General features: G+C 38.8%; 3 protein-coding genes across 18 annotated transcripts in view; 1 reads left to right on the forward strand and 2 right to left on the reverse strand.

The window, feature by feature from the left end:
* The window catches only part of mob2a (MOB kinase activator 2a), a 124,271-nt gene extending 110,928 nt beyond the window's left edge, over positions 1-13,343 (forward strand). For all 4 annotated transcript variants that reach the window (XM_061917760.1, XM_061917761.1, XM_061917759.1 and 1 more), the window contains exons 3-5: positions 646-739; positions 9,730-9,854; positions 11,827-13,343. In XM_061917760.1, the coding sequence (XP_061773744.1) occupies positions 646-739; positions 9,730-9,854; positions 11,827-12,131 (524 nt within the window). In that variant the 3' untranslated portion in view covers positions 12,132-13,343. The remainder of the gene's footprint in view (positions 1-645; positions 740-9,729; positions 9,855-11,826) is intronic.
* Positions 13,344-17,583: 4,240 nt separating this feature from the next.
* Positions 17,584-19,946, reverse strand: kcnj11 (potassium inwardly rectifying channel subfamily J member 11). The gene has a single exon (XM_061917780.1). The coding sequence runs from the start codon at positions 19,698-19,700 to the stop codon at positions 18,477-18,479; it is 1,224 nt and encodes a 407-aa protein (XP_061773764.1). The 5' UTR covers positions 19,701-19,946; the 3' UTR covers positions 17,584-18,476.
* Positions 19,947-22,370: 2,424 nt separating this feature from the next.
* abcc8 (ATP-binding cassette, sub-family C (CFTR/MRP), member 8) overlaps positions 22,371-24,952 on the reverse strand; it is a 172,171-nt gene continuing 169,589 nt past the window's right edge. For 12 of the 13 annotated variants that reach the window (XM_061917764.1, XM_061917772.1, XM_061917767.1 and 9 more), the window contains 2 exons: positions 22,729-22,791; positions 22,371-22,646 (listed from right to left, as the gene is read on the reverse strand). In XM_061917764.1, coding sequence (XP_061773748.1) covers positions 22,512-22,646; positions 22,729-22,791 — 198 coding nt within the window. In that variant the 3' untranslated portion in view covers positions 22,371-22,511. Of the gene's footprint in view, positions 22,647-22,728; positions 22,792-24,952 lie in introns of those variants that run through there. The other variant, XR_009809066.1, reaches the window with a different exon arrangement.

Genomic DNA, 24,952 nt, shown 5'->3' on the forward strand with positions numbered 1-24,952 from the left:
TTTCTTGGTCTGGAACAATATTTACACTATTCGCCATGTGTGAGCAACCCACGCTTATTGTAGCAAGATAAGAGTGAGTCACATTACCATGGTCGCATGAGTAAAGTTTTCTTATACTGCAGTGGACCACCAACTAATGCTAGAGTTTAACAGGTACATATTCTGATGAAACCAATTAGTAGTTTAACTGTGGTTTGCCTAAACGCTGCAGTGCAAGTAACAAAACAGCACGTCAAACGCAAGTGGGTTGTGTGGAGATTATTACTTTTAGGTGCACAAACATTATTTTTTTGCAACACATGAGCATCGGCAACCTGCTGCTTGAGAAGTGCGGTCAGATTTTACATGAAAAACATCACATGAATGTCTGTAACATTTTTAGACGCACTAACAAGTTAAATGCCAAAACTACAGTCACTTTTTTGGGTGTTTGATGTGTTGCTTACTGATTATTGCCGCTTGTCACTGATGTCGGTGACACACGCCTGACAGTTCAGGGGAGGACATGTCATGGGGAGGACATGTCATGCACAAATGTGCTTCTTCCATGACCTCACCTTTAATAAATCCATTGCTCAAACGAAACATGATCATGTGCAGCAGATGATGTAGCATGACTAACGATGACCTCTTTCTTTTCCGTAGCGACTACATTCTTCAATCTCGTCAACCTGCAGTACAGCACCATCTCAGAGTTCTGCACTGGTGACAGCTGCCAAGCCATGACGGCATGCAACACGTGAGTTTTAGCTTTAACTTTGAGACTAAGAGTACTGTGCAACTTTCCGTTCCAGTTTCAAAACATGTTTTCCTGGTGAAATAAAGAACATTTAATTAATCTATTGTAGGCCTGTGTGATAAATCGATTTTATCGATAAATTCTGGGGTTTTTTTTCCATACGGTTTAAATAAGAAATAAAAAAAATTATCTTCTCTTGCTCAGGCATATTTTTCCCCCAGGAGCTTACGTAGCCTTCACTATTAACTTTTGTTCACTTCCTGTTCTAAATATGTTCACAACATACTCTGCATATTATACATTTCTAAAAAAAATAAAGTTTAAATACGTTGTACTTCATATAGTGAGATTAATAAGATTATTACCGGTAATAAATTAAAAATGTTCTTCATGGTTCTTCTTGGTACTTTGTAAACACTGAGTTTGAACAGTTTCTTAAACTGGATCATATTAGTACATTGTTTGATTTATTTACTTAAACCATTGAAAAAAAAATCCACATACTGATATACTAAAGTTTTTAATGTTGTATGTGCATTCAAATGCTTTAAGTACAGACATATGTTGTACATTCTTGGGTAATAGGTTATAGTTTGCATAATTTAAACAGTTTGCAAATTCACTATATTGTACAATTTCAATATTTTTGACTCAATAAGTAATGAGTTTGGATGTTCTCTATATCCTACATTATGTATCATTTTAACTGATCTTTTTTGTAACACAGTTAGTGACTTTGTAGTTATTTCCCCATATTTCTGCACAATAATTCGGATATGATAACACTAGCGAGCAGCAGTACATATTAAGCTTTTTCATTATTGAATTTTTTGCCACCTTGTTTTATATTTTTTAAGTGATTTCCAGTTCATTTTATCATTAATTGTTACAAACAAAAATTGGATTTAATTTACTCTTTCAATGTCTATTCTGTATATTTAAATTAGTTTATTTTTTCTTCTACGTTACCAAAATAGCTTTCCTTTTTTTTTCTGAGGTTTAAGGATAGTCTGTTTTTTTCAAACCATCTCATTAAGTTATTAATTTATTCTATTATTGTTTGTATTAATTTCTGTGTTCTTTCCTGAACAAAGTGCAGTTTTATCTGCAAATAATACTATCATTAAGTCTTTTGTAACTTTATAAATGTCATTTATATAAAGATTAAACAATTCCCAGTATTGATCCCTGTGGTGCTCCACAGGATATATTTAGCGTTGTAGACGTGTGTTCACCTAGCTTTATGTATTGCTTCCTGTTGGTTCAGTATCTTCTTACCCAGTACAAGACCAACCCTCTGTTTCCACACTCTTCAAATTTTTTGATTAAAAATGTATGATTATTTAGTCAAATACTTTCATTAAATTCATAAATACTGCCACTGCACACTGTTAACCATCTATTGCATTGGTAATTTATTTTGTAATTTTGGTTAAAGCCATCAATGTTGAAATAGTAGCTGTGTATTCACATTGGTTTTCTGTGTTTTTTCCTTTGTTTATTAAATTGTCCAATCTGTTATTGAACAGTTTTTTAATAACTTTATGAAATTGTGGAAGGAAATAAACAGGTCTGTAATTTGTAAATTGGTGTTTGTCTCTAGTTTTATAACTTGGTAAAAATGTAGCTATTTTCATTTTTTGGGGGAATTTGCTTGTTTGAAATGATAGATTACTGATATACATTAATGGTCCTGAAATCTCTTCAATAACCTTTTTTATCGTTTTCATATCAATTCCATTACAATCAATTGAGGTTTTGGATTTGCAATATTTCACAATTTTAACTATTCCCTCTTGTGTCATGTTGGTGAGGAACATTGAGTTGGGATTTTCATCTATGGTGTCATTGAAGTCCTTAACTGAAACTGGGTCTGGAACCCTTTCCTCAAAGTTTGGTCCAATATTTAAGAAGTAAATATTAAAGCTTTCAATTACTTCCTTCTAGTTGTTTTTATTTACGTTTCCATTTGAGAAGTATTGAGGGTACTCCCATTTTTAATAATAATGCTAATGAGAATGCCCCATATGACATTGATCATCTATATACGCAGATTAACTACACAATTTTATTTTCATAATACATGTTCCTTTACCTTAACTGTGGTTGCTGGTTGGTAGGCTCGCTGGCTAATTTCACTCCAATGGGAAAACTGTTTTAATTTGTTTTTTTAAAGAAATAATTGCCGTGCATTTAAATAAAACACTTAAAATATGTTCCAATGTGACATTCTGATAAAAAAAATAGCAATTCTGTCCAAATATCAGGTTATTTTTTAAGTTAATTTATATTATGCAAAAGAGTAATAACCTGTGATTCGTAATGATTCAAATTCAGAAGTGTGATTGTGATCAAACAATTGAATCATTCGACAGCTTTAGTTTAAAGCAACATTTAAAGGCAGTGCAATTATACAATAGGTCAGGGGTCACCAACCTTTTTGAAACCTAGAGCTACTTCTTGGGTACTGATTAATGCGAAGGGCTACCAGTTTGATACACACCTAAATAAATTGCCAGAAATAGCCAATTTGCTCAGTTTACCTTTAACAAATAAATCTATGTATATATATATATATATATATATATATATATATATATATATATATATATATATATATATATAAAAAGGGTATTTCTGTCTGTCATTCCGTCGTACATTTTATTTTTCCTTTTATGGAAGGTTTTTTGTAGAGAATAAATTATTTTTTAAAAAACACTTGAACGGTTTAAAAGAGGAGAAAACACGAAAAAAAGGAAAATTACATTTTGAAACATAGTTTATCTTCAATTTCGACTCTTTAAAATAAAAAATGAAGAAAAATTTTAAAAAGCAATTTATGGAACATCATTAGTAATTTTTCCTGATTAAGATTAATTTTAGAATTTTGATGACATATTAATAAATAGGTTAAAATACAATATGTATAATATATAACAAATTGGACAAAGCTATATTTCTAACAAAGACAAATCATTATTTTTTCTAGATTTTCCAGAACAAAAATTTTAAGAGGAATTCAAAAGACTTTGAAATAAGATTCAAAATTGATTCTACAGATTTTCTACATTTGCCAGAATAATTTTTTTGAATTTTAATCATAAAAAGTTTCAAGAAATATTTAACAAATATTCTTTGTCGAAAAAACAGAAGCTAAAATGAAGAATTCAATTAAAATGTATTTATTATTCTTTACAATAAAAAAATAAATAAATACTTGAACATTGATTTAAATTGTCAGGAAAGAAGAGGAAGGAATTTAAAAAGTAAAAAGGTACATGTGTTTAAAAATCCTAAAATCATTTTTAAGGCTGTATTTTTTCTCTAAAATTGTCTTTCTGAAAGTTATAAGAAGCAAAGTAAAAAAAAAAAAGTCTTTAAAATATTTTCTTGGATTTTTAAATTCTATTTGAGTTTTGTCTCTCTTAGAAATAAAAATGTCGAGCAAAGCGAGACCAGTTTGCTAGTAAATAAATAAAATAAAAAAAATAGAGGCAGCTCACTGGTAAGTGCTGCTATTTGAGCTATTTTTAGAACAGGCCAGCGGGCTACTCATCTGGTCCTTACGGGCTACCTGGTGCCCGCGGGCACCACGTTGGTGACCCTTGCAATAGATTAACAAATAATGTCAATGCAGTAGTTGACGTAGTTTTTGTCAATAATGTGTTCCAAAATGTCAGGCAGAGACTAATTTGTACGAAAATCACTTCAAATTTGCCACAAGAATCCTGCAATTCCAGACACCCAGAAATAGTAACACACAATGTGTTTATATGTTGTATGTAATTAATAAGTTATGTGTCTAATACTAAGTTGTTAATACATCTTCTGTCATCTAGTGGGAGAACATTTATTTGATCTGCCTGTCACTATATGTGGCTTCCAAAGACATGGAAAAGTATACCTTATTTGTATTAAATACATAATTTAGTCAATACAATCAAGTGGAAGTGGATCATTTTCTGCACCTGATGGATGATCTGTCACAGGGGTCGGGAACCTTTTTGGCTGAGCGAGCCATACAATGCTAGTAAATAAATAAAATAAAAAAAATAGAGGCAGCTCACTGGTAAGTGCTGCTATTTGAGCTATTTTTGGAACAGGCCAGCGGGCTACTCATCTGGTCCTTACGGGCTACCTTGTGCCCGCGGGCACCACGTTGGTGACCCCTGCAATAGATTAACAAATAATGCCAATGCAGTAGTTGACGTAGTTTTTGTCAATAATGTGTTCCAAAATGTCAGGCAGAGACTAATTTGTACGAAAATCACTTCAAATTTGCCACAAGAATCCTGCAATTCCAGACACCCAGAAATAGTAACACACAATGTGTTTATATGTTGTATGTAATTAATAAGTTATGTGTCTAATACTAAGTTGTTAATACATCTTCTGTCATCTAGTGGGAGAACATTTATTTGATCTGCCTGTCACTACATGTGGCTTGCAAAGACATGGAAAAGTATACCTTATTTGTGTTAAATACATAATTTAGTCAATACAATCAAGTGAAAGTGGATCATTTTCTGCACCTGATGGATGATCTGTCACAGGGGTCGGGAACTTTTTTGGCTGAGCGAGCCATACAAGCCAAATATTTATAAAAGTATTTCCGTGAGATCCATATATATATATTTTTTTAACAGTGAATACAACTACACGCGTGCATTTTAAGAAAGATCAACATTTTTAGAGTATAATACGTCTCTTATTCTTTTTAATAACATTGTTATTCTGAGGCTAACCAAAAATAAATAAAATACTTCTTACCATTAATCCGACTTCTTGAACAGGCTCGGTAGAGACCGGATAGATGGATAAAAATGCATGAGAATGTTTTGTATTTTTGACGTTATTTTTGACACTGTGATTACCAGCTGAATTATTCATTACTTATCGTGTTAAGCAATGTCAGCTAAGATTTTTCTGAGAGCCAGGTGCAGTCATCAAAAGAGCCACATCTGGCTCTAGAGCCATATCTATCACAACACACAATTATTATCACAATTATTGTTGTCTGATTTATGGTCAAAACGGACCCCGCAGTCTAGCTTTAGATTTGCAGCATGCAGCTTCAGTACATTGCAATCAGCCATCTATTAACAAAAGAGGTGCTTTTCACTCTTACATAAGGTGCAACATTATTTATCATTGCTAAATGAATCACCCATTCAGCTGTAGTATTAATAGAAATAAGCATAGATTTTCCAAACCGGAGGAGAAAAAATGTTTCCGTTAAAACAGTTGTGCTAGTTTACGCCTTTCTGAAAGCCTATTCATCCCGTGTTAACAGGGGGGGTTGTGGCGAAACATAAGTATTTAACTTGTTTACCCTGTCAGGGTTGGGCACCGTCTTTTCGTGTGCCTTTGTCTAAAAGAGGAGGCCTTCAGTTAAGTGTGTACTCTGCACGCTGGAAAAACCAGATTACCCCTCAAGAAGACGTCAGTGACAAACGACCAAACCGAGCCGTTCTCTCGTGACTTAACTTTTCAGTCAACAGTCATTTTGCTGCCGCTGTCACCTTAAGCTGCCACTACTAACCCACTGCTCTCCCACACCCTGACAAACGCGCTGTGACTTTATGAAGAGGCCAACATGTGCACCCTCACCACAGAACAAAAAATAGGTATTGTGTAAATGTAACAATAATTTTTCAAGTCGTTGTGGGAGTAATTGGGAATAATCACTCTCCATCTAGCTTAATTGTGCACAACACACAGTTGATTGGCAATAGCTAGAAAAATTACGGTGTGGGGTGAAAAACTAAAAAAAAAGGCATCAATAGATAACTTGGTGTGTGTTATTTTCTTTATTTGTAGTTGTTTGATGACTTATTTGGAAAACATGGTTTAGCAGACAAAATTACCTATTCCGTCTGTCTCATGACATTATTTGTGTCATATAAAACTGACTGAATGTGATTTATTTAAAAAAATAAATAAAACTACTGCTTACTTTTTGCCTAGAGAGATTTCACACAATTAAAGCTTACAAACCACGACCACCATTAAGATTGCAAACTTCCTCAATTTACCCGGCACCCTTGCCCTTTCCTGCTTGCACAGCTTCTGGCTGCAGTCACAGCAGTGTCAGACTGTCAGTGCCCCTGCCCAAAGACACAGCTCAACACTATTTTAGGAAGAAAACATTTCCATGAGCCATGAGGCTGCACAACCATTTGGGAGTTATTTAAACCCATTATGTGTCTGAGAGAGAGAGTGGGGTGTGTACTTTCAAGCGTGTATTAAAATTATGTTTATCATTTACTCATACAGACTTCTGTAAAAGTCATACCTTGTCATTTTGAGAGAAAAAAATCCCAATAGGAAATAATAGATAATGGGGCCAAGATAACACCTTTAATACGCTATTGGCTATTTCAAGTAGAATTTTTGTGTAAAAAGTAAATCAACCACTGTTTACAGCTCGGTTAATGATTTGATGAATGACGGAGGCACAATACCTTGTAAAATTGTTACTTCAAACACAAGTATCAAAACAACTTTGCCATCATTAACAGTGAAACAATATCATCTTAACTTGACGAGTGACAGTTCTTGTAATGACGCCATGTTGCTTTGAATACAAGTCTGCATACTTACTCTTTTGGAATTGTTGTCAAAGCGCCTAAGAAAAAACAAAACGTCCCAAGACGCTCAGGCAATCTTTACCGAAGCTCTGTCTGTTTACAATTGCTAAAGATTGTACTCGTGAACAATTCCTTCAAAGGGGATGCATGTGCTGGACTTTTTGTGACACACATGTAGGAGTTACATGAATTTCAGGATGCATGTCTTGCCAGAACACTGCCTCAAATTTGAGAGAAAAGGAATGGCTAGTGATGCCACCCACACACCAAGCAGGATGACACAAAAAGCTTACCTGCTAAATATTCAATGTAAATTAGGCGTGTGTGATCCAGATGTCGATACGATCGATAACTAGTATATACAGTGGGGCAAAAAAGTATTTAGTCAGCCACCGATTGTGCAAGTTCTCCCACTTAAAATGATGTCAGAGGTCTGTAATTTTCATCATAGGTACACTTCAACTGTGAGAGGCAGAATATGACAAATAAATCCAGGAATTCACATTGTAGGAATTTTAAATAATTTATTTGTAAATTATGGTGCAAAATAAGTATTTGGTCACCCATTCAAAGCTCTCACTGGTGGAAGGAGGTTTTGGCTCAAAATCTCACGATACATGGCCCCATTCACTCTTTCCTTAACACGGATCAGTCGTCCTGTCCCCTTAGCAGAAAAACAGCCCCAAAGCATGATGTTTCCACCCCCATTCCTCACAGTAGTTATGGTGTTCTTGGGATGCAACTCAGTATTCTTCTTCCTCCAAACACGACAAGTTGAGTTTATACCAATAAGTTCAATTTTGGTTTCATCTGACCACATGACATTCTCCCAATCCTCTGCTGTATCATCCATGTATCCATTTTGGTATAAACTCAACTCGTTGTGTTTGGAGGAAGAACAATTCTGTGTTGCATCCCAAGAACACCAAACCTACTGTGAAGCATGGGGGTGGGAACATCATGCTTTGGGGCTGTTTTTCTGCTAAGGGGACAGGACGATTGATCCGTGTTAAGGAAAGAATGAATGGGGCCATGTATCGTGAGATTTTGAGCCAAAACCTCCTTCCATCAGTGAGAGCTTTTAATGGTTGACCAAATACTTATTTTCCACCATAAAGTACAAATAAATTCTTTAAAATCCCTACAATGTGAATTCCTGGATTTTTTTTTTCACATTCTATCTCATAGTTGAAGTGTACCTATGATGATTATTACAGACCTCTGTAATCATTTTAAATGGGAGAACTTGCACAATCGGTGGCTGACTAAATACTTTTTTGCCCCACTGTATATGTTACTAAAGAGATTCTATCAATGTTTTTATTTTTTTTGTTCTTGTTATAAAAACAAATATTTTTGGTTATTTTTGGGTGACTGTTTACAAAGTCGAGGAATAAGTGTCTGGATTCCAGGAAGGCTTTGAGGGCAAAACTCAAATAATTGAAATGGGAGCCTACAGTATTTGCTTTTGTTTAAGTATTATGCCAGGGGTCGGGAACCTTTTTGGCTGAGAGAGCCATACAAGCCAAATATTTTAAAAAGTATTTCCGTGAGAGCCATATAATATATATTTTTAACAATGAATACAACAAAATACGTGCATTTTTAAGTAAGACCAACATTTTTAGAGTATAAAAAGTCTCTTATTCTTTTCAATAACATTGTTATTCTGAAGCTAACCAACAATAAATAAAATAATTCTTACCGTTAATGCGACTTCTTGAACAGGTGCGGTAGAAACTGGATGGATGGATTACAATGCATGAGAATGTTTTATATTTTGAACGTTATTTTTGACACTGTGATTACCAGTGGAATTGTTCATTTCTTATCGTGTTAAGAAATGTCAGCTAAGATTTTTTGAGAGCCAGATGCAGTCATCAAAAGAGCCATAGGTTCCCTACCCCTGTATTATGCACTACTCACTTTATTTTTGTTTTAAAAAATAAATGCATAAAAATGTGCATTCAATACCACACATGAATACATCATCTGATTTACAATAATATTAGCAAATTCTAAATTTATTAGAAATGTATTGCATATTTTTTTTAAACGTTTGTTGAATTCTTTATTGTACGAACTTAGAAACGTTCGGAAAGAATTTGGTTTAGTAGACAAGTTCTGGAACTTGATAGTATCAAATGTACACCACCTGAGTTTGTCTTCACCAGCGTATTTGGGTTTTCCCCAGATGAGGTAATAGAGTGCATTGATGTCTCAAGATCACCTGCCTCCTGTTTGTGCCAGCTGCTCCTTCCACAAACATTCTTGTGCAAACACTCACTATGATTCATTAAGACCTCATACGCACATCGTTGTTCCTCATATTGTTACTTGGCAATGTGCATATGATAATGGTGTAAAAAAAATGTTTTCCATTGCGGTTTTGTCTTCCAGAATATACTACTGGAATGACGAGAAGGGGAAGAAGACAAAGTGCACTGCGCCACAATATGTTGACTTTGTAATGAGTCTTTGTCAAAAACTGGTCACAGATGAGGAAAACTTTCCTACAAAATATGGTAAGGAATTTCTCTTTTCAAAAAAGCTGTGGAAAAAAAAAACTCTTATCCCTGTTACATTTCATGCAGTTGGTAAACTTTAGTACAAATCATTTTTAAGTGTTTCCCTCAGGACTTCATTCTGGACGTTGGCTACGTTATGATGCAATCGTCAAATTAGCATAATTCGCAAAAAGTTAGTAAAAGACACGAAAAGCAAAACAAATATGTTTAAAAACGCAAGCCAACTTTCTTCTACTGCTTCTTCTGAACCGCCTGCCTGTATAGTCGGGATCCATATGTCCCCTTTCGTCGCGGTTTTCTTGACACATGAAACGTGACAAATTAGGGGTACACGATGTAGTGTTGAATATTTAAAAATGTGTTTTGTGGTAATCTCTACTTTTATCACAGTGTCAGTTGCTATGTATAATTAGATTAGATTAGATAGTACTTTATTTATTCCGTCAGGAGAGTTCCTTCAGGAAAATTACAATTTTCAGCACAATCCCATTCAAGATCAGACAAACATTACAGGGAGACAGAACAGGATTGCTGACGGGTCTGCCGGCTTCCAGCGCCCCTTACAAAAAAAGATGAGATACAGGTAAACCAGGGGGGGAGAAAATAATAGAAGATTAAAATAAAATAAAAAAATCGGTCTTAGCCTGGGCCCTGGAGAGGGGGTGCAGACTGAGGCCAAGGGAAAAAAACAACAACAACTCATAGCCATAGTACACATCCCTCTTACATGTGTGTAAGAGGGAAACATCAAATAGGACATTAAAGACATTAAAGCAGCAGATAATGGTACATTCCATCAATTTTAGCAGACTGTATTTCTAAAAAAATGATCCCTCTTCTTCCTGTCCCAGGAATGAGGACGTATGAATCCCTTCCCCACTGTACCGTAAGAGTTCTGTGATTTTCGGCAGCCACAAACGAAGAGATTGTTAGTTTACCACCTCCTCGCCACCCTTACAAAGTCCGGGTGGATATGACAATGATTTTAGATCGGGGAGGGCCAACAGTAGCACCTGGTGCTCGTTAAGAAGAGCGATATGTGCTTTGATTTTTATGTCTCCACCAGATTTGTCGCTAGTTGATGTTCTGGTCGTCTCAGGAGGGTTTTTTATAATTTACTAAATATAGAAACAATGCCACTAATTTGCCAACACTTATAATCCCTTACGCTCTATCTTCTGATTCTCTTGCAAACCGGGTGCGTTGTAATGTCAATCTATTTGTGGCGGTCCAAATGTGTCTGTGGTGGGCCGCTACATACAAACAAATATATGAACAACACTGGTTTTACACAGGGCTTCACGGTGGAAGAGGGGTTAGTGCGTCTGCCTCACTATACGAAGGTCCTGCAGTCCTGGGTTCAAATCCAGGCTCGGGATCTTTCTGTGTGGAGTTTGCATGTTCTCCCCGTGAATGCGTGGGTTCCCTCCGGGTACTCCGGCTTCCTCCCACTTCCAAAGACATGCACCTGGGGATAGGTTGATTGGCAACACTAAATTGGCCCTAGTGTGTGAATGTTGTCTGTCTATCTGTGTTGGCCCTGCGATGAGGTGGCGACTTGTCCAGGGTGTACCCCGCCTTCCGCCCGATTGTAGCTGAGATAGGCGCCAGCGCCCCCCACAACCCCGAAAGGGAATAAGCGGTAGAAAATGGATGGATGGATGGGATGGTTTTACACAACTACAGGCAATGCTTGGCAAAGGTGAATTTGTTAAACAGCACCCTCTGCTGGATTCATAGCTGCAGTACTTGTTCCCCCCTGCAATGAGCGCCATCAGAACACTTTATTTGTTCCTGTAAAACAAAAGAGTAGCAACAATTTGAAAGATAAGCAAATACGCCAATAAAGCTGACCCGCAAATAGGTGGTAATCTCCGCCTAGATGTGATAAATCTTGTGTTACCGTGTGTACTTTTGTGGAGGTTGAAAGTGTTCTCGAATCCTGATTCCTTGTGATCTCTTCCCTCAGGCAGAGAATTTCCCAACTCCTTTGAGTTGCTGGTGAAGAAGATCTGCCGGTACCTGTTCCACGTGCTGGCTCACCTCTACTGGGCGCACTTTAAGGAGACGGTGGCTCTGGACCTGCAGGGCCACTTGAACACTCTGTACGCACATTTCATCGTTTTCGTAAGGGAATTCAACCTGGTGGACCCCAAGGAGACCTGCATCATGGACGACCTGTCTGAAGTCCTGTGCACGCCCGTCCCGCCGCCCTCGACCGCCCCCTCCGCCTCCGCCTCCCCTTCCTCACAAAACCACGTGACGGAGAGATGAGCTGGGGGCGCCGCTGAGACGCCAGCACGTGAGTGATGGAAGATAAGATAGAGAGAAGGAAAGACAGTCTGGTCGCCTTTCTTGGTGCACCAGCAGGACTTTAGACGCCTTCCACCAAACTTTGTGTATTTTGCTGCAACACCAACCAACCAGTCGGAAGATAAAGGGGGGAGGTTTTTTGTTTTTTTTGCGGGTGTTAGTTTGGGGCGACGGGTTTGTAACGCCAGCAGGAATTGGCGTCAACGTTCCTCACAGGGTCAATTTTCCTTCCATCTTCTCTGCAGCATAAACTAGGAACAAAAAATGTCGGCTATGTTTTATTTGTTTGGTTTTATTTCACTTTTGTTGGAGTTGTTTGCTTTCGTTTAGTTGTTTGGTTGGGTTGGCAGCGTGGTTACTGACCCTCCTCATCCTGTACACTTCCTTGGACAGTGTCTGTGCGCCGTGGACCCCTAGCGTTCCATCCTGGGCGATATTAGCCAAGTTGTTTATGTGGGGGTCGATTTAAGCTCCTCCTACTCAGGATCTCTAAAAGTTTGTCACTGCTGCCAGAGAGGCTTTTCTCTCCCTTGGTGATCCTTTTCAACTCCTCCACTTGTCCTCCCTTTTGATGCGGTGGAGCCTATTAACCCCTAGAGGGCAGCAAAGACGACGAGCAAGGAGACAAGAGAACATATAAAGATTGTATATTAGATATTTAACCCTATGATCAGAGGAAAGGTGATACTTTATGTCTAGTGGCCGAATATTCTCAGCAGTTTGCCTCCTTTAAGACACACACCTGTCCCAGCTGCGCAGGAGGACAAAGATATGATGTCATGTCTGCCGGCCCACCCAAGCCAACATGAAGGGGGGAAGAGAGAGAGGTGTTGCATTAAGGCCATGCAAAGTGCACCTTTTTATTTTATTTTTTTTAGTTTTCCACATGTCCCTTTTTAATTGTACGTTTTAAAGAGATCATCAGACAAGCGAGAGAGGAAAACACCTTCTGCTTGGACGGGTTATGTCAGATAGTCTCTATGTGGAGGAGGATTGAGTTTGTACATGTCCCTTTTTTAATTTATTTTTAAGTTGTTTTTTTGTTGTCGTTTTTTGCAGGGTTCTTTAGTTCTGGCTCTTGTTTTTATGTATTTTAATTATTAACTAAGTTAAAAAGCAATTTAATATTTCAAACTCTGCAGATTATAATCTAATAAAAGAGATAAATGCCAATCTGTCCCATTGTTTTGTTTTTTCATGAATGCATTTTTTTTATTTTTATCTAGCCATGCATTTCCCACCACTTTTACTGTGCTGGTGAGCTGGAGCCTACCCCAACTGACTCTGGGCAAGTACACCATGGTCAACATGTCACATAAGTACATAAAGTAGTCACAACCCTTCACTTTTTCTGTAATTTTGTTACGTAGAGAGAGTGGCCGTGCGCAACCCGAGGGTCCCTGGTTCGAATCCCACCTAGTACCAACCTCTTCACGTCCGTTGTGTCCTGAGCAAGACACTTCACCCTTGCTCCTGATGGGTGCTGGTTGGCGCCTTGCATGGCAGCTCCCTCCATCAGTGTGTGAATGTGTGTGTGAATGGGTAAATGTGGAAGTAGTGTCAAAGCGCTTTGAGTACTTTGAAGGTAGAAAAGCGCTATACAAGTACAACCCATTTATTCCAATATGGAATTAATTTATTTTTGTCCTCAAAATTCTACACACAAATACCCCATAATGACAATGTTAAAAGGTTATTTAAATTGTGTTTGCAAATGTATATTCAAAATAATAAAAACTAAAAAAAATCACTTGTACACAAGTATTCAGACCCTTTGCTCAATACTTTGTTGATGCACATTTGTCAGCAATTCCAGCCTCAGATCTTTTTGAATACGATACCACAAGCTTGGCACGCCTATCTTTGTGCAGTTTCGCCCATTCCTCTTTGCAGCACCTCTCAAACTCCATCAGGTGGGATGGGAAGCATTGGGTTTTCATCCAGAATGTTTCTGTACATTGTCAGTATGGGGTATTGTGTAGAATTTTATGGACACAAATACTTTCCATTTTGGAAAAAGTGAAGCGGTGCAAATTCTGCACTGTACTGTATGTTTAGGGCCACACGATCACGGCCTTGGCTTTTCTAGATTTGATTATTTTTTTAATCTCTCTCTCTCTCTCTCTCTCTCTCTCTCTCTCTTGTGAGAGACAGAGAAGTGTTGTTCAACACTGAAACCCTCTTACACAAACTACTGAAACACTCATGCACACTACTAAAATGCTCTTACATACACGCAAATGAAATGGTCCGATACACTCTATATATACTGTGTATATATATTTACACACATATATATATGTGTATATATATATACACGAAGTTGGGAATGATGGCAATAAATACTGACAAAGTTGAGGAATGCTCATCAAACACTTATATGGAACATCCCACAGCTGTGCAGGCTAATTAGGAACAGGTGGGTGCCATGATTGGGTATAAAAGCAGCTTCCATGAAATGCTAAGTAATTCACAAACAAGGATGGGGCGAGGGTCACCACTTTGTAAGCAAATTGTCGAACAGTTTTAGAACAACGTTTCTTAACGAGCTATTGCAAGGAATTTAGGGATTTTACCATCTACGGTCCGTAAAATCATCAAAAGATCAGAGAATCTGGAGAAATCACTGCACGTAAGCGATGATATTACGGACTTTTGATCCCTCAGGCGGTACTGCATTAAAAACCGACATCAGTGTGTAAAGGATATCACCACATGGGCTCAGGAACACTTCATAAAACCACTGTCAGTAACTACGGTTGGTCGCTACATCTGTAAGTGCAAGTTAAAACTCTGCTATGCAAAGCCAAACCCATTTATCAACAATATCCTGAAACGCCGCCGGCTTGGCTGGGCCCGAGCTCACCTAAGATGGCCTGATGCAAAGTGGAAACGTGTTCTGTGGTCTGACGAGTCCACATTTCAAATTATATTTGGAAACTGTGGACGTGGTGTACGGAACAAAGAGGAAAATAACCATCCGGATTGTTATAGGCGCAAAGTTCAAAAGCCAGTATCTGTGAATCTGTGATGGTATGGGTAACTTAATGCTGAAAGGTCCATACAGGTTTTGGAACAACATATGTTGTCATCCAAGCAACGTTATCATGGACGCCCCTGCTTATTTCAGCAAGACAGCGTGGCTTTGTTAAAAAAGAGTGCGGGTACTTAATAAGCCCGCCTGCAGTCCAGACCTGTCTCCCATCGAAAATGTGTGGCGCATTATGAAGCGTAAAATACGACAGCGGAGACCCCGGACTGTTGAACGACTGAAGCTCTACATAAAACAAGAATGGGAAAGAATTCCACTTTCAAAGCTTCAACAATTAGTTTCCTCAGTTCCCAAACGTTTATTAAGTGTTGTTAAAAGAAAAGGTGATGTAACACAGTGTTGAACATGCCCTTTCCCAACTACTTTGGCACGTGTTGCAGCCATGAAATTTCTAAGTTAATTATTAATTGCAAAAAACATAAAGTTTATGAGTTTGAACATTAAATATGTTGTCTTTCTAGTGCATTCAATTGAATATGGGTTGAAAATTATTTGCAAATCATTGTATTCCGTTTATATTTACATTTAACACAATTTCCCAACTCATATGGAAACAGGTTTTATATATATATATATATATATATATATATATATATATATATATATATATATATATATATATATATATATATATATAAAACTCGCTGCTCATCTGTGTCGTACGTCAGCAGTCAAGAGGAACTTTCGTAACCTGTTTTGAAAATGTTTTATTATATTTATTCCAAAGGATGTATTCCGAGAAATAGTTTGACTCGAGAATCAAATCGTTACCCAAGTATGTGAATCGGAAGTAGATTCACATCACTACTAATAAAACATATTTTTTATGGTGAATTCCATTTTCAGAACATGCAAAGCTGATATAAAAAATCAAATCGAGTCTGTAAAAAGTTCAAATCCATCATTCATGTTATATTATGGCAGGGGTCACCAACGCGGTGCCCGCGGGCACCAGGTAGCCCTTAAGGACCAGATGAGTCGCCCGCTGGCCTGTTCTAAAAATAGCTCAAATAGCAGCACTTACCAGTGAGCTGCCTCTATTTTTTAAATTGTATTTATTTACTAGCAAGCTGGTCTCACTTTGCTCGACATTTTTAATTCTAAGAGAGACAAAACTCAAATAAAATTTGAAACTCCAAGAAAATATTTTAAAGACTTGGTCTTCACTTGTTTAAATAAATTATTTTATTTTTTTTACTTTGCTTCTTATAACTTTCAGAAAGACACATTTAGAGAAAAAATACAACCTTAAAAATGATTTTAGGATTTTTAAACACATACCTTTTTACTTTTTAATTTCCTTCCTCTTTTTTCCTGACAATTTAAATCAATGTTCAAGTATTTTTTTTTTAATCATAAAGAATAAATAAATTTTAATTTTAAATCTTCATTTTAGCTTCTATTATTTTGACGAGGAATATTTGTGTAATATTTCTTCAAACTTATTATGATTAAAATAAAATAAAAAATATTCTGGCAAATCTAGAAAATCTGTAGAATCAAATTTAAATCTTATTTCAAAGTCTTTTGAATTTATTTTTAGAAAATTTTGTTTCACAATGTAATTTTCATTTTTTTCATGTTTTCTCCTCTTTTAAACCGTTCAATTAAGTGTTTTTTTCATCATTTATTCTCTCCAAAAAACCTTCCGTTAAAGGGAAAAAAATGTACAACGGAATGACGGACAGAAATACCCATTTTATATATATATATATATATACATATATATATATATATATATTAAAAGTAAATTGAGCAAATTGACTATTTCTGGCTATTTATTTAAGTGTGTATCAAACTGGTAGCCCTTCGCATTAATCAGTACCCAAGAAGTAGCCCTTGGTTTCAAAAAGGTTGGTGACCCCTGGTCTAAATGTTTTTGTTTTCGTCTCCTCAGACAAAACTTTTTGTTGAGTTGTTTTGGAGCTTCGGTCACTATAGCAGTAATTGCACATAGGCGTTTTTCTTCTTTCAAAACAGTTGGTGACGGGCGGTATAACCCGCTTGGTAGAGTGGCCGTGCCAGCAACTTCAGGGTTGCAGTTTCGATTCCCGCTTCTGCCACCCTAGTCACTGCCATTGTTCCTTTGGGCAAGGCACTTTACCCACCTGCTTCCAGTGCCACCCACACTGGTTTGATTGTAACTTAGATATTGGGTTTCACTATGAAAAGCACTATATAAATATAATTCACTTCACCCGTTTTAGGGTTTGTGGACACTGCCCCCCTGTGGTCAAACACGTGTATAACTTTACGCGGATTTGGGTTTTTTTTATTTTATTTTTTTATTAATAAACATTCAAAATGTGACTTTTTTTTGCGGGCCGTTTGAACTTTTAGCGTCATTAAATAAGAACGATCTGCCATTTGTTCACGTTGCTTTAATAAATTATAGCAGTGAAATACAATAACAAAACATGTTTTCAACGTATTCCTAAGTGCCGTCTGGCATAACTTCAACACGTCATCCAGTATATGAATGTTGCACCACGGTACTATTATTGTGACACACACGCAAACAGGAAGTGGATGACGTGTTGAAGTTATGCCAGACGGCATTTAGGAATACGTTGATAACATGTTTTGTTATTGTATTTCACTGCTATAATTTATTAAAGCAACGTGAACGAATGGAAGATCGTTCTTATTTATAACAAAACATGTTATCAACGTATTCCTAAATGCCGTCTGGCATAACTTCAACACGTCATCCACTTCTGGTTTGCGTGTGTGTCACAATAATAGTACCGTGGAGCAACATTCATATAGTGGATGACGTGTTGAAGTTATGCCAGACGGCATTTAGGAATACGTTGATAACATGTTTTGTTATTGTATTTCACTGCTATAATTTATTAAAGCAACGTGAACGAATGGAAGATCGTTCTTATTTATAACAAAACATGTTATCAACGTATTCCTAAATGCCGTCTGGCATAACTTCAACACGTCATCCACTTCCTGTTTGCGTGTGTGTCACAATAATAGTACCGTAGTGCAACATTCATATACTGGATGACGCGTTGAAGTTATGCCAGACGGCATTTAGGAATACGTTGATAACATGTTTTGTTATTGTATTTCACTGCTATAATTTATCAAAGCAACGTGAACAAATGGAAGATCGTTCTTATTTATAACAAAACATGTTATCAACGTATTCCTAAGTGCCGTCTGGCATAACTTCAACACGGCATCCACTTCCTGTTTGCGTGTGTGTCACAATAATAGTACCGTGGTGCAACATTCTCTAGTCATGTCTCTGACACCTCCGTGGACCACCTGAGCGGGTCCGAATGCGAGCCATGCATGCTCTCCAACCCGGAGCGGCGACGCCCGCTGGACCCCCGCCGCCGCCTGCGGACGGACGGCCGGAGGGTGACGCCCTCCAGCTGTTTGTAGCGCGCGATGCCGCCCACCTCGTCCAGCTTGCGGGCGCTGCAGCCCGGCGTGGGCACCTTCACCGTGTTCCCGAACTTGGAGTAGTCCACCGCGTACATGCCCTCCTCCTCGGACACGGTGGGCACGAAGCGCTGCCCCCACAGGATCTCCTCGGCCACGTAGGAGGTCCTGGCCTGCGTGGTGATGCCGGTGGTCTCCACCACGCCCTCCAGCACCACCACCACCTCCACGTCGTCGTGCTGCAGGTCGGCGGCGGACATGTCGTACATGGGGCTGCCTTGCTCGATGACGTGGCAGATGACCAGCGGGGACACCAGGAAGACGCCGTTGGTGCCCACCGGGTTGTCCGTGTGGATGTCGATCTGGTCCAGCGGCACCACCTCGCCCTCCTCCGTGCTCGTCCTCCGCACCACCTGCATCCGCACGGTGGCGCTGATGATCATGCTCTTGCGCAGATCCCCGATGCGCACCATGAAGCACAGCCGGTTGTTGCGCACCGACACCACCGCGTGCTTGCTGAAGATCAGCGTCTCGGCGCGCCGGCGCGCCTGCGCGGTCTTCATGAAGATGCAGCCCAGCATGACGGCGTTGATGATCAGCCCCACGATGTTCTGCACGATCAGCGTGACGATGGCGGACAAGCACTCCTCCGTCACCATGCGCCCGCCAAAGCCGATGGTCACCTGCACCTCGATGGAGAAGAGGAAGGCGGACGAGAAGGAGTGGATCTGCGTGACGCACGGCACCGAGTCGCCGCCGCCGCCGCGCAGGTCCAGGTCGCCGTGCGCGAAGGCGATGAGCCACCAGATCATGCCGAAAAGCAGCCAGCTGCACAGGAAGGACATGGTGAAGATGATGAGCGTGTGGAGCCACTTCAGGTCCACCAGCGTGGTGAAGACGTCCTGCAGGAAGCGGCCTTGCTCGCGGATGTTGGTGTGCGCCACGTTGCAGGCGCCGTTCTTGGCCACGAAGCGCGCTTTGCGGCTTTTCGCCTTGAACTTCGGCTGCTGCAGGACATCTTCCGCCAGGCGCGTCAGCAAGTAGTCCTCCGGGATCAGGCCTTTCCTGGACAACATGGTCGCCCCGGCATTACGCACCGGAGGGCTCCGACGCTCTCTCTCTGTGTGGTGTGTGTGTGTGCCGCCTTCTCCCCGGGTCAGGCGGTGGCGGCGGCGGGTCCCACCAGAGGGGGATTCCTGCCCTCAGCTGCCGCCGTCACTCAGCAGCGGCGGCCACGCACAAAGGCGACCATCGTCACGGCCCACGCGTCAATGCCGCGCGTTTTATTTTCCATCAACACGTTATGAGGGGAGGAGGAAGACCCTCCCCTCCTTCCCCTCTTCCCTTCCCCCTCCAACACCTTTACGCATCCAGCAGGCAGGGCCTGGGTTCGGACCAAATGGCGACCCAACGCTTCTGAGCATGCGCGCCAACACTTAACAAAAGAAGCATAGCATTTAAAGGCCTACTGAAACCCACTACTACCAACCACACAGTCTGATAGTTTATATATCAATGATGAAATATTAACATTGCAACACATGCCAATACGGCCTTTTTAGTTGACTAAATTACAAATTAAAATTTCCCGGGAGTTTAGTCTTGAAAACGTCTTGTAATGATGACGTGTACGCAAGACGTCACGGGTTTTTAGGAAGTATGAGCGCTACGCACACACACACAGCTAAAAGTCGTCTGCTTTAACGGCATAATTACACAGTATTTTGGACATCTGTGTTGCTGAATCTTTTGCAATTTGTTCAATTATTATTGGAGAAGTTACTGTAGAAAGATGGAGTTGGGAAGCTTTAACCTTTAGCCACACAAACACACGGTGATTCCTTGTTTAAAATTCCTGGAGGTGAAACTTTCCTATGGATCAGAGCACGGTCAAGAGCAGGGGTGCCCATTACGTCGATCGCGATCGACTGGTCGATCTCGGAGGGTGTGTCAGTCGATCTCAAGCCAGGCATTAAAAAATAGACATAAAAATGAGCAATCATCAATCATACCAAGACTTCACTTTCGTCAGTTGTTTGACATTCTCGGCACCCGAGGATCTTGTGAGATGACGCTGGCTGCTGCGAGCTCATATTTAAGAAAAAAATCACTAACAGGGCGGACGCAGAGAAACACATTTTATTTCTAGAGACTCCGTACCCACTGTCAAAACTCTAAAGACAGACTGCACAGTTCCTGTCTTCACCATAAAAGACCTGTTTCATCCTGCCTGTGCTAACAAAATAAGTCTCAGAAAGCTAGCAAGCTACGGAGTTTGATGCCAATGTATTTCTCCCCCGCCCTCAGCGACCGCTTTCTCACTTGCTTGCCCACCCGCACACTCACTGACGTCACTCACCTGCTGCCAGACATTAAAGGGCCACACACATATGCTACTCTCATAACAAAGTGTTTAAAAACGATTATGCAAGTTGGACAAATGAGATGCCAAATCCAACCACTTTCATGTGGTATTGGACAGAAAGGAGGACTTTTTTTTTCCTCCATTTGAAAATGCGGACGTTATCAGCACCACTGTCTAATTCCAATCAATGCAAGTCATCAGAATCAAATACACCAACTTATATTCTTGTCTTCATGAAAGAAAGGAATCTATGTGTGTTAAACATGCTTGTATTATCATTAAACACCATTAACTTGTCAACAAAAATGTCTCTTTCATAAATAAATAAATATAAATTATAACTAGGAATGAGGTTGATCTCCTCGACTTGGTCAATTGAAAAGTAGCTTGCCTGCAGAAAAAGTGTGAGCGCCCCTGGTCAAGAGAATATGGATCCTAACCGAATGTCAACTAGCAGGTTTTGGGGAGAAAATTGTGGTTAAAAAGTCAGTTTTTACCGGAGAAAAGCTGAGCTTGTGCCGTCCATAGCTGCCGTCGACTCCCCTGAGACATTGGCGTCAACACACCCGTGAACAAACACCTCCGACTATCAGGTACTACTTAACTCACTAAAACACTAGCAACACAATAGAAAGATAAGGGATTTCCCAGAATTATCCTAGTAAATGTGTCTAAAAACATCGGAATCCGTCCCAATGCAATCGCGTTTTATTTTTTTTCAACTTTAAAAAAAAATTAAAAATTCTAGTCCGTTGCTATCAATATCCTCAAACACGAATCTTTCATCCTCACTCAAATTAACGAGGAAATTGTCGTTTTCACACACACACACGGCTCCAATTGTCTTGGTTACTCTGTGAAACATGTTCATATAGCTCTGTGAGTGGTAAAGGGGGCCAACCTCTTGATGTATTTCAGCGGGCGGATGCGTTTCTGATAAAATGTTGGTTCGGGTGGACGGCGGGTGGATGACGACTTTGGTGACGCGGTTGCGGATGATATAATTGCCTATCCGCGCATCTCTAGTACCTACACAACGTTCACAAAGGCGGAAGAAGGCCGCAGCAAGATAGGCCCCCAATTATCTTGGTCTCCATGCCATTGGACCCTGGCCTTCTCTCTGCCAAGGACAGTGTGGTGACTGTTTGTGCACCACTTTCCCCAATATAATAGATTCCCCGCACGGACGTTCTCCTGAAGGACCCAGCATGACCACTTTGCTCCGTGACTCCTTGTTGACGTTCCAAGAAGGCGGCGTGGATATTTTGGGCACCGGTATCGCATTCTACAGTCAGTCTTGGCTCCAGCAGTGCCTTTGATACCACGTGAGGACATGAATCTAGGCCAGGCTTCCACCACTCAAGTACGAAAACACGCCGTTAAGAGATAATATATACTTTATTAACAAACGCTTGAGTATGCTATATACAATTATAATACACTATGAATAATAAAAAAAACAAATCAAGGTGAAATATCCCAATTGCACTTTGAATGTCTTCCTTCAGCCTCCTTCTCTGTGCTACTTGTCTGCTCTCACGAAGGAGGCAAAGACGCTGTCCTTGTCCAGCAGGGCCTGAGGCTGGTCGTGTTCCAGGATGATGCCCCGCTTCATCACAATCACCAGGTCGGCATTCAGGATGGTGTGGACGCGATGCTGCGCGGCGCAGGAAAGCACGCTTAGATGACAAATTATTGCTGTGTCGGCACTTTATGAGCGAGCCTGTGTTTGCACTCACTGCTATTGTAACGACGGTTCGGTCTGCGAAGGAAGTCATCACGACTTTCTGCAGGATGCTCTCCTGCGGAAGCAGAAATACTCGTCATCGCAGTTTGAACGTGTGTGGCCTCCATCTTGGTGCCCTAACATGCTCGTTACTTCTTGTTTTCCTCCTTTCTTTGCGTCCACTGGACGGAGCAAAGAAAGTGGATTTGGTTCGTTGAGCAAAAAGCTTGGCCTCGTGTGCTTAAGGGCATCCATGTTGCTTTGTTGGCAACACAAAATGTCGTTTTTGTCATTCAGGAGATAAGTCGCATATCCTCCTTGAGACCTCTAAAAAAATTGCTACCTCTTTAGGACCACCTTTCCTAGATATATAAAGATTTGTATATACAATATTAATAATATATACATACTATGCAAATATAAAAAAAGCTTGTTGTGAAATTGTGACCTTTTTCCTGTGAATTTCCAAGTCATTTTTCACAAGAAAAACTTATATTTTTAGCAGTATTACAATAAAAGTCTTAATTTTACTCAACGCAAGTCAACATTTTACAAGACAAACTGAACATTTGTGCAATGTTATGATAAAAGTTGGATTTTTGCTCAACTGTCGCAATTTTACAAGAAAAGTTAAAAATGTCGGCAATTTAATAAGTAATTTTTACTCTACAGAAGTCGCAATTTTGTAAGAAAACAAACATTTTGGAAATGTTGTAATAAGCAGAATTTTACTTGCCAAAATGATGACAAAAGTCATAAATATGCTAAAAAAAAATTCGCAATTTTATAAGAACAACAAAAAAATATTGTGATAAGTCAGAATTTTATGACAAATGTCACCATTGTTTGTCACCATAATAATTTTACATAAGTAAAAATTTTACCAGAAAATATTGCAATATTACAGAAACAGAAAAAAATATATGAAGTTGTTCCCAATTTTATAAGAACAAAGTCGACACATTGTAAGAAAAAGACTGGTTTTAGTACATTTCTATTTTATTTAATTTTTTATTTTATAACAAAAAAGTCGACACCTTGTAAGAAAAAGACTGATTCTAGTAAATTTCCATTTTATTTAATTTTTTTATTTTATAACAAAAAAGTCGACACCTTGTAAGAAAAAGACTGATTTTAGTAAATTTCCATTTTATTTTAATTTTTGATTTTATAAGAAGAAATTTGACACATTGTGAGAAAAATACTGATTCTAGTAAATTACATTTTATTTAAATTTTTGATTTTATAAGAAAAAAGTCGACACATTGTGAGAAAAATACTGATTTGAGTAAATTTCTATTTTATTTAAATTTTTGATTTTATAAGAAAAAAGTCGACACATTGTAAGAAAAAGACTGATTTTAGTAAATTTCTATTTTATTTAAATTTTTGATTTTATAAGAAAAAAGTTGACACATTGTAAGAAAAAGACTGATTCTAGTAAATTTCCATTTTATTTAAATTTTTGATTTTATAAGAAAAAAGTCGACACATTGTGAGAAAAAGACTGATTTGAGTAAATTTCTATTTTATTTAAATTTTTGATTTTATAAGAAAAAAGTCGACACATTGTGAGAAAAAGACTGATTTGAGTAAATTTCAATTTTATTTAAATTTTTGATTTTATAAGAAAAAAGTTGACACATTGCGAGAAAAAGACTGGTTTTAGTAAATTTCTATTTCATTTCAATTTTTGTTTGTAATCGGTTTTTAATCTTCATTATTTACTTCAAGTTATTACATTATGTCTCTATAAACATATTTATTTTCAATACATATTTTATTTCAATTCCTTACACACACCTGTTATTACATATGTTGGCCAGAGGGGGAGCCCTTCAAATTTTCACACACACTTGTTATTTCATATGTTGACCAACAGTGGAGCACTTTTAAAACCGACACACAGTCAATTTGAAAAATCCCTTCTTTTTGGGACCACCCTTATTTTGATAGATTTCACCACCAGGGGTGCTAATGAGACATTCTCTATTATGGTTTTCCTTATTGGGACCATGATTTATGTCCTAACTTGTTCACCGCTCTTTGTTGATGTCTCAAGAAGGGTAGAAATACAACACACACACACACACACACACACACACACACACACACACACACACACACACACACACACACACACACATCATCGCACACCTTTCTTTTTCCTAGTCCAATTCCAGCAACACTGTCTGGTTTCTTCCCTCATCGTTGCCACGACGACGGTTAAAAATGAC

Source organism: Nerophis ophidion, linkage group LG12 (assembly GCF_033978795.1).
Source record: "Nerophis ophidion isolate RoL-2023_Sa linkage group LG12, RoL_Noph_v1.0, whole genome shotgun sequence".
In the NCBI taxonomy this organism is placed as follows: Eukaryota; Metazoa; Chordata; class Actinopteri; order Syngnathiformes; family Syngnathidae; genus Nerophis; species Nerophis ophidion.

Coding starts and splice junctions, on each gene's coding strand:
- kcnj11 (XM_061917780.1), bottom strand. CDS start 19,700: ATGTTGTCCAGGAAAGGCCTGATCCCGGAGGACTACTTGCTGACGCGC.